The sequence below is a fragment of the Eurosta solidaginis genome, chromosome 3 (assembly GCF_040869045.1).
Source record: "Eurosta solidaginis isolate ZX-2024a chromosome 3, ASM4086904v1, whole genome shotgun sequence".
Taxonomy (NCBI): Eukaryota; Metazoa; Arthropoda; class Insecta; order Diptera; family Tephritidae; genus Eurosta; species Eurosta solidaginis.
Window position 1 is genome coordinate 264842873 of NC_090321.1, and position 11061 is coordinate 264853933.

An 11061-nucleotide genomic window follows, 5' to 3' on the forward strand; every position below is an offset into this window, starting at 1 on the left:
GGGAGGGGGCATTAGGTCTATAGGTGGACGCCTTTTCGAGATATCGCCATTAGGGTGGGACAGGGGTGACTCTGGTATGTTTTTGTACGATATGGATATCAAATTAAAGGTATTAATGAGGGTTTTAAAAGCGAGTGGCCCTTAGATGTATATGTGAAGGCGTTCTCGCGATATCGACCAAAATGTGGACCAGGTGATCCAGAAAATAATCTGTCGGGTACTGCTAATTTATTTATATATGCAATACCACTAACAGTATTCCTGCCAAGATTCCAAGGGCTGTTGATTTCGCCTTGTAGAACTTTTTCATTTTCTTCTACTTAATATGGTAGGTGTCACACCCATTTTACAAAGGTTTTTCCAAAGTTATATTTTGCGTCAATAAACCAATCCAGTTACCATGTTTCATCCCTTTTTTCGTGTTTGGTATAGAATTATGGCATTTTTTTCATTTTTCGTAATTTTCGATATCGATAAAGTGGGCGTGGTTATGGTCAGATTTCGCCCATTTTTTATACCAAGAAAAAGTGAGCTCAGGTAAGTACGTGGGCTAAGTTTAGTAAAGATATATCGGATTTTGCTCAAGTTATTGTGTTAATGGCCGAGCGGAAGGACAGACGGTGGACTGTGTATAAAAACTGGGCGTGGCTTCCACCGATTTCGCCCATTTTCACAGAGAACAGTTACCGTCATAGAATCTATGCTCCTACCAAATTTGAGAAGGATTGGTAAATTTTTGTTCGACTTATGGCAATAAAAGTATTCTAGACAAACTAAATGAAAATGGGCGGAGCCACGCCCATTTTGAAATTTTCTTTTATTTTTGTATTTTGTTGCATCATATCATTACTGGAGTTGAATTTTGACTTAATTTACTTATATACAGTAAATATATTAAATTTTTTGTTAAAATTTGAATTTTAAAAAATTTTTTTTTAAAAAGTGGGCGTGTTCTTCATCCAATTTTGCTAATTTTTACTTAGCACATATAGAGTAATAGTAGTAACGTTCCTGCCAAACTTCATCATGATATCTTCAACGACTGCCAAATTACAGCTTGCAAAACTTTTAAATTACCTTCTTGTAAAAGTGGGCGGTGCCACGCCCATTGTCCAAAATCTTACTAATTTTCTATTCTGCGTCATAAGTTCAACCCATCTACCAAGTTTCGTCGCTTTATCTGTCTTTTGTAATGAGTTATCGCACTTTTTCGGTTTTTCGAAATTTTCGATATCGAAAAAGTGGGCGTGGTTATAGTCCGATATCGTTCATTTTAAATAGCGATCTGAGATGAGTGCTCAGGAACCTACATACCAAATTTCATCAAGATACCTCAAAATTTACTCAAGTTATCGTGTTAACGGACGGACGGACGGACGGACGGACGGACGGACGGACGGACGGACGGACGGACGGACGGACATGGCTCAATCAAATTTTTTTTCGATCCTGATTATTTTGATATATGGAAGTCTATATCTATCTCGATTCCTTTATATATGTACAACCAACCGTTATCCAATCAAACTTAATATACTCTGTGAGCTCTGCTCAACTGAGTATAAAAAAACAACTACAAGGCGCGATATAACCACGAAGAGAGCCCTTCATATAAGGTTTCACCTTTCTTTACTTTTTTTCTTCAATGTTTTTGAAGAACGTTTTTGAAAATACCTATCCAGTTGTGTAACACCTACACTAAATAGACTAACTAAGAATTTGGGATTTCCCGAAATCGCCCTTTGAACGACCTAGGCATGTTTAATACTGTGACGAATATTCACATCACTAAATAAATGCACAACGACAAAAACATTAAAGCAAGCTACATAAACACATTAATCATCATGTACACACATACATACAGGTAGGAGATAGGTACTGTTGTTGTTGTTGTGTTGTTGAGAGGTGCCCACAAACGCATGTCATCATCAGTGTTGCCAGGTGATGCAAAAAAAAGAAGCTAGATTGGCAAAAAAAAGGTTAGAAAAGGCTAAATTTAGAAAAAAAAGAAGCTAAAAAAAGGCCAGAAATTTTTTGGTTAATTCATAAAATTTTTTTTATATTTTAGTTTACACATTTGTAAATAAAAACTTATAAACATAACTTAAGCATAACTTCCTGTTTCAAAACATATCAGGCACATTTTCCTTGAATAGCACATGGAATTACTTTAAATGATTGCATATGTGTAACACATAAAAAAATATTACAAACTAATTATTTATATATATATTCCCCGTCTGAAGAATCAGAAGAGCTTAAGTCTCGGTATAAAGTTTGGCTATTTACCATAGATATGAGATCATCGGTAATTTCAAAGTCATTACAACATTTAGATAAGCGTTTTAACGAGCATCTAATATTAAGCAGCGCATTAAGCATTTTAATTTTTAGTTTGTTCCTTAATTTAGTTTTCAAAATTTTCATGCCACTAAAAATTCTATCAACCTCCGCGTTACTGAGTGGTAATACTAAAAAACTAAATATGAATTCGAAAAGTTCTAAAAAAGAAGGTTCGTTTAATGCATTTTTATGTTCTCGGACTTCCGACCAAAATTCCATGGTGGAGTGTACATTTTTCCATTGTATAGTTATAAGTTTTCGCCACTGCATCTATTAATTCTATTTGACTTGAAGAATAACTATACTTCTCTTTTTCAAAGTAAGAAAATACATCTGACTTTGAAATTTTCAACGTATTTTCAGCAGAAAAAGAATTAATCATTTGTAGAGAACTCATATTATTAGGTATTAGGTGTTCACAGGAACTACTGAAATTATTTTATTTTAGAAATTTTTAAAAATACATTCAGAGTAAAAAAGGCTAGAAAAAAGTCACGAAGCTAAACCCAAAATTTCGAGGCTAAAGACAAAAAAAAAGGCTAAATCTAGCCTCGAAAAGGCTAACCTGGCAACACTGGTCATCATCAACCGAAGTAGTACTCACATATGTATATGCACGCATATGGTTACACAATACAAACCCACGCGCGTATGGCCGGCGACCAGGTAGAGAATTCTAGAGGAAGAAACGTCTAGACATTTGGGCAGAGAGTATAAAAGCAGCACAAGCTGAGTAGTCCGTACTCAGTCTGATTTAAGCACGCTATTGGTTGCGAAGTATAAATGTTATTGTGAAGTACTTTCAAAGTAGTCTAATAAAGACCATTTTGTAATACAGAATATTGGAGTTATTTACTCAACAATTTTGCGATACGAACATTAGTAGAAGGTGTACAATAAGCGGAGTTTCCCTAAATTCGTTACAATGCGAATTTATTCAAATATAGCTTTTTTGTCATTGTCTAAATTTACTATGTTGAATATATGGCGAAATAGTTTCTTGGCGTAACCCTTTTCCTGCAAACTTGCTTCCCTATATTTCATGGGCTTTACGTAAGGGAAAGGCTTTATTTAAAGTATAGGGAAAAAAGCATACGCATAGTCGAAGTTCCTTCCTTAAAACTAGTAGCAGTTTTATTTCGTAAAAAAAACATATTTGTCAAGTATATGTTAAATATGAAATATTAAAACCCAAACTATCGATTTTTGAGCTAGAGTGAGTCTAGCTACTATCGAAATAGTAGTTATTTGGAACTTTAAGTCTAGTTCTGAACCAGAAGGTATTATCACTAGTTACTGACCTCCCTACAGGGTGCTTAATTTCAACTATGGATAAACCCCATGAACTTAATGACTAGCATACATGTTTTATTATCTATTTAAGCGGCTTAGTATTATTCATTCTCATTGAAGAATTTTTCCTAGCGGTTTCAAAAATTAATCTTCCGTCAGGTTTTGGTAATAGAAAACATCATTAAAATTTTGGAAATAATACCTTGGTGGTTCATGGTGGTGATCATGGCGGAATAATGAAATAAAAATTCGGTAACGTTTTACAAGACGGTGCACCACCTAATTTTTATCAAAAGTTATCAAAGGTGGTATCAAAAGACGCGTCTCGACCTCCGTTTTAGGAATCCGAAAGCGGCTTTAAAAATTGTATTTCTGTCCAAAGTTATTTACAAAAAATATGGCGCCCGAACCATAGTTTTTTTTTTGCATAGAAGACCTTTCTGCGTTGGCGGCCTTCGGCCGCGCTTACAAAAAATTACCCTGGGTGGGTCTGACACCGGTTTGGGGATCAAAACTAAATGCGTGCACAACACCTTTCTGCATTAGTATGTGTGTGTACAACAAATCTGGCAAAAAAACAACAACCACATGCAAATTTGAACCGATTTGTTGCTTATATCTTTTGACAGAAATAAAAATTTTAAATTAATTGTGTATTCCGATCAGTTCTCTTTTTAAATAAAATTTATCAATAACAGGTTTTTCTGATCTAAGTCCAGCGTGCAAATAAAACTAGATTATTCCACTATTTTCCCAACGTTTCGCTAATCTTTGTTAGCATCTTCAGAAAAGCCTGTTATTGATAAATTTTATAAAAATTTTAATTTTCGCTTTTGGATTCTAAAAACGGGGGTCGAGGCGCGTCTTTTGATAGTTGGTGCACCGTCTTGTAAAACGTTACCAAAAATTCCATGTACTTTGTTCTTGTAAATCGCTGGAACAATTTCAAAATCGTACTTCGCCGGAGGTTGAAGTGTCGTATCATATTGAAAAAGTACAAACTGACTGCCGGCAGTCACTTCTTCCTGGTTCCGCCATGGTGAGGATTATTCTTTCTAAGAGCTGATAATTTACCTGTAATCGTTTAAGCTATCAGACCACCGAACGATTTCTGTCAAATAAACTGCTGATTACCGCAGTCGGGCATTTTCGTAGTAAATATTAGGTACCTACTTAAATTATGTTGCAGCTTTTTGGCTTTATTTTAAAAAGATTGTCTGTAAAAAAAAGCTGCAAGCAAAAAATTAGCCAAAAAATATAGAATGAAATAAGTAAGGCACATACTATGAGGAAAAGTCGTTTCAAATGTAATTCCTACTTTCACCGTGACAGCAAGTTCACCTTTAAAAAAGATAATTTTAAGCAACTACTAATTTTGGCTATGTATGCGAACCATAGGGGCATGATCACAGTCAAGACCAAAGTTTGCTACGGCTGTTTGGCATTATTTCCTATACGAATCTGTAAAAAAATGCAATCAAATTTAAGTACCAACTAAACTGCGACTCTGAATATGCCCCTTAATTTCCAATGGGTTATCAATTCAAAAAGCTGCAACTAACAAACAATAAGTAGCTACTCAATTTCAAACTCCAATAACTTAAATGCCTAATTATTGAATGTAATTGTAAATTGCGGTTGAAATTGAGCTCAATATTTTGTTTTGTCTCTTAATTTAGCAAGCAAATAACGTTAATGTTAATACTAATAATTCTCAATTTTTTTTTTTAGAAATCCTACCATCAATGGCAAATAGTATTTGGAATTTTGGCATGCACTTATATCTCCAGCGCAATTGTCTACATCATAATGGGTTCTGGTGAACTTCAGCCTTGGAATAATCCACCAGAAAGACATCGCAAATCTATTGCTAGCGCAGAGGAAGGCGAACTACTGCAAAAAGAAAAACCGATTGTTATAGAGAAAGTTTTCAAATAAAACTTTTAAGCTTAGGCAATAATTTAAATTATAAAACTAACTATCGTTTTCTCAATGACATTCACTTCAATTGACAAAAATCTAATGTTGAATTGTTAAATAAGCTTTCATAAAGTAGTAAACTGGAAATGAGAAAACAAGTTAGAAACAAACAAAGCAAAGTTCAAAGTATTAAAAAAATGTCCTAAAACGAAAAAAAAAATTATGAAAAAGCAATTAAGGCCACTTCAATCATGAACCATGTATGAGCGCTCACCTATAAGAAAGTTACGCCATTACTAGTGATTGACATTAGTTTAAGCATGTAATTAAAGTTGTAGTTTAAATCACACATCACTATAACTGTTATCGATTGTCGACAAAAGTAACTGTTGATCATTCATCGTGTTCCAATGAAACGTGATCCAGATACGGATAGAGATTTAACATGCAAATGCAACAACAATTGCCGTCTTCCAGTGAGTTTTACAGCTCCGGCTCAAGCCCAATTCTCACGGAAATGCTCTGGATCATTGAGAGACTTGAGAAGCAGATGTCGTGAAATTTTCGCACACGTGAAATGTGATAGGCAGATGTCGCCGCTGTTTTTCATTTAAATCATATGGTGAAAGGCTAAGCAGCGACATTTATTTTTGAAAAAGTAGGTTTATTAAAGGCAGCGTTGCCAAACTAAAAAGAAGTAATTAACAAATTATCTGGATCACAAATTGAACCAGACTTCTATCTGGATTTATCTGGCTCGTTGTTGTTGCATTTACATGTAAAATTATTTATCTGGCTCAAGATTTTGCCACCGGATGACGGCAAATGTGACCATATGGATCAATTTGTTTTTGCATTTGCATGTTAAATTTCTATCAGTATCAGGATCACACTTCGTTGGAACGTAAAAATTATCTAAGGGCCGTTTTCACCATCTCTTGTTAAGTTAGATCCTACCTGAAGGATAGCAATCCATCAGATAACACCAATGACAAAATTCACGAACACAGTATGACCAACCCCCGATTAAATCGGTAATTGTGAATGTTTTGTAGAATAAATTGCTAAAATCTATTGTTAATACATACACGAAAACTGGCCAACACCTATCTATCTTTGTTTTAAAAATTTTTTTGCACTTAACTGATACACTTCAGTTTGTATGGAGAAAACGAAAATTTCGATAACTTAAAGATAAGCGACTAATTGAATAGGATGAAAACGATCCTAAAGTCGGTCCTAAACTGTCGTATCTCCGTTGAACCTGTACCATTGCGGATAAAACAAGTGTGATATCTTTTCCGTCAACTGCCTGACAGGATGTTCAAAATGGCAACTTTTTAGCGTTTTGACAGGACTATCTTCAGCGGGTGATAGAAAGAGATACATAATAAGACCACGATAGTAAAATAAAAATCAGGTGATCGGTTTACTTGTAATTTTGACGTCTATGCAGAATTTGTCAAACTTATCTTATCCGCACTGCTTAATACATATTTTTGAGTTATTATGACGTGACGATAATGGCGATAGTAGTCGATACCTATATGTATGATCCCGAGATGACGGGCTCGCTTACCACACCGAAGATTGTGGGTTCAAGTTCCGCGATAAGCGTAATCAAGATACTTTAGAAACCGAGTTTTTTAGTTGATGCTGCTCTAAGCGGCGTCACCCCTTGACAGTGGTTTGGCAAACACTCCGAGTGTATATCTGCGATAAATAGCTGCTCACTTAAAATGTATATGCCTTGCAGCTGCCGATCGTAGTGGCACAAAATATGTAGGTCTTTCCTATCTGTAGAAAAATTGAAAAGAAACACTACGCAAATTGGAAGAAAAGCTTGGCTTATATGTCGTTCGGAGTCGATATAAAACATGTTGATACCATTCCTCCAAAATTGGAATCTTTTCTTTGCTCTAAACATATTTTCGGTTAGACTTAAAAGGTTACTGTATGTCACCAATCGATAATTGTGATCGGGTTGTTGTTTTATTTGTATGTACCACAGGTTTGAATGTACTTACGATGAGAAAGCTTTGAAAAAATACTCATTAAACTATGTTTTTTGAGTATTTACACAGCTTTTGTTATATTCCACACTTGGTACTATAACAGAGTTTTATTTAAAAAAAATAAAAACTTACTGAAAAGACCTGGAATTCTTACATTTGTGGAAAAACATTTAATAAATAAATTGAATTTCATTTGGTTTTATGAAAATTAAAATCGTAGTTCATAAAGGATATAATCTAAATATTATTATAAATAATCTAAATGTTAAGCTTGAAACACAATGCCCTGACGCCGCGATATAAACGCAACGAACATCGCCTTTTCAGAAATAGAATCCCCATAAATACATGAACGTGAACACAATGAACGCCAAGAGCGAAATTTAGGCGACGTCATTTTGCGACAATAGATTTATTTCTATCGTCGCCGCCGGGCGATGACGACAAACATCCCAAGGGTTGCTGCTGTTCAATTTTTAAGTATAAAAAAAGAAAACATAATATCCAAAAACAATTTTTTTTCTTTACATATAATTTTTAATTTAATTTCTTAACAATTTTGTTTTGTTTTGTTAATTTCTTAACATTTTGGGCGTATTTTAGTAGTCAAGTGCTAAAGCAGAGAATTAAAAAAGTTTTAATTGTTTTCATCTTTATTCCTAAATAATGGCCACTCTGAATAAACAGCGTCAATTTCGCCCGGCATTGTGTTTTAAGTATCTTTGCTACCTTTTCCCAATCGGGTTGGTTTTGGCATCATCTACTTGTAAAATATTAAAAATTTGATTTTTCCGGTCTCACCCTTTCAAGCGGTAATATCAGGGTAAAAAATCTCACATATAAATTTTGGTCCTGGCATATTCTATTGCTGCATTGCTGGTACAAAATGCTCGCAATGAGTTTTTAATTGGAAATCAAAAAGAGACAGCCTACAAAATGTTTGTGATTGTAGCAGCATAAGTGTGACAAGAAAAAATTAAAATTTAGTTACATTCCCCTATTCCTTACATTATTTATAGAGTACTCGCGTTTTTTGAAGGGATGTTAAATTTCTATCCGCATCTGGATCACACTTAATTTGAACGCGAGGTTAGTTTGTGCTCCTCGCTATGAAGCTTAAAGGGCTTGGCAAAGTTGACATACCCTTTAAAAAACGCGAGTACTCTATAAATAATGTAAGGAATACTCCTTTGCGAGTATAGGACTGCTCCAAATCTAATCTGTATTCATACAAAAAATGTGCTCCAATTAACATTGCGATGTCCTAGGAGAGGAGTAGGTGATCCCACTCTCGCTTTGTTTGTGAGTATTCCATAGAGTACATACGTGAGAGTAATTTCCAAAGTACTTTCACTGTAGTATTCCATGGAGCCCCCACAGAGGATCATATGCCAAAGTACTAAAGAGGATTGTGTCGGAAAGAATTATCGAAGTGAATTTAATTTAAAATGAAAGTAAAGGAAGGGGGGCAATACAACTTTTATATTTTATACTACGAATATTCTTATGTTATTTAGCATTTGCGTGAATAAAGAAACTAATATAATATGTATACATAAAACCAGTGCGCTGTTGTATTTTATCAGAGTTGCCAAAGTAAAATTTTATTATTAGTTATTTGCAAGCAATATTTTACTTTTGGCAACTCTGTTCGATCGTCATCGTGTCGTGATCACTGTCGTTAAAAAACGAGCAATGATCGGCTGATGGTGGTCCGCAAACGCATTACAAAGGAGTATTGTTAGAGTACTCCAACATGAAGAAAATGGAACACGTAATCCAACAATTTTTGCAGGGTAGTCATAACGCCATAGTTATAACCATATTTTTACTTATCCATATCAATTTGCGTTGGTTATTGGTGCCTTAACCTAAAATATATGAGAATTTCATAAGAAAGAAGAAAATGCAAAAAATTACTAACAAATTCCATAAATAATAAGTATCTTAGTCAAAACGCATCCAAAACAAAAAATAAAACATCTAAATGAAATAAAGCATCTAATGAATTCACCAAATGAAATATTTATAGGTTATGACTATGGCGAAAAACCAAAAACCAATCGGTTGGTATGGTATGGTTATGGCTAGGGCCTTATGGTATGGCACCATTGACTATCAACACTGATTTCCATAAGGTTTGTTAGATCAGCTGTCAACTTTGCCAAGGCTTTAAATTGTATCTCACGCGGTCCGTTACGCCATTGATACAGTTAAGACATTAAAAAATTTGGGTGTTTATAAACCCTAGAATATCATACTTATTTTTAATACGTAAACATCATACTTCGTCGAATCGACTACGGTAATATTTAAAAAGGTACAAAGGATGTCTCCTGTTTAAAAAAGATGTTTAAATTTGTATTAATAAATTCTTTTTAATGTATTTTAATGAAATAAGACAAAAACAGTTTCGCTTTTTAATATTATCTATACAAAAAATCGGCAAAAAAAACATATAGTTTAAGGAGAAAATCCAAAAACAAATTCATGCGTCGTCGTTTCGACGAAGTATGATATTCTAGGGTAAAATAAAATTTATTTTAAAAATTCATAATATAAATATATCAGTTTTAATAAAAATGTATACAATAAGCTTATAATGAAAATGATAGGATTAAGAAATCGAAATACACATATACATATCTGGCATTTGTACATACACGCATACATCAATAAAGTTCAAGTCTGAAATATGCCTTAAAAAAGGATGACAGATAATCGATAACTATTAGTTTTCTAAATTGTAAACTAAAAATTGACCAAATAAAATTCATATAAAAATTATTTTGAATTAGCGTATTTCCGTTTTGAATGGTTGCTGGTTTCCATTTTTTATTTTCAACAGAATGGTTGAATCCCTGAACCATAAATTTTCCGAACTCCACCATTTCGTCGATGCCTTTGCAAAACCATCTGTCGACCAACTGCAAAACCGTCTATCTAACAGCGTTTCAATTTAACACGAGAGCAGAAAAACTTATTGTGAACCATTTTTTCTTTAGGAATTTTTTCCATGAGAAAATTAAAGTAATATTTTTTTCGATATATGGTAGAATATTTAGTTTGTACATATTGTGGCAAATATTGTTAGTTCCATACATCACTATGCTACTAGTAAATAAATGCACAACAACGCAAATATGTACTCCTATATTGCTAATAGAAAATGCTCGCAATGTGTTTTGAATTCGAAATCAAAACAAGACAGCCTATAAAATATTTGTGATTAGCATAAGTGTGACAACACGCTTTTAATGAAACACGCGAGTAATTAATTTGTGAAATACTACTACTAAAGCAAAGTTGTAAATAATGAACATTTGGCTATACTGAATATTTGAGTTATTTATTCGACAGTTCAGCGATTCGAACGTTAACAGAAAGTGCATAATTATCAGGAATTTTACAAAATTCGTTACAATATTTAAAAATGGTCCTGTTTTCTCCCCGCTTGGCGCTTCATATAAGCAGAGGGTTTAAATGC

General features: G+C 33.8%; 1 protein-coding gene across 1 annotated transcript in view; it reads left to right on the plus strand.

Moving 5' to 3' along the window:
* The window catches only part of LOC137245497 (sialin), an 84087-nt gene extending 73726 nt beyond the window's left edge, over nt 1–10361 (plus strand). Inside the window, exon 8 of the mRNA XM_067776278.1 lies at nt 5371–10361. Within this exon, the coding sequence (XP_067632379.1) occupies nt 5371–5577 (207 nt within the window). The 3' untranslated portion in view covers nt 5578–10361. The remainder of the gene's footprint in view (nt 1–5370) is intronic.
* The last annotated feature ends 700 nt before the right edge of the window (nt 10362–11061 follow it).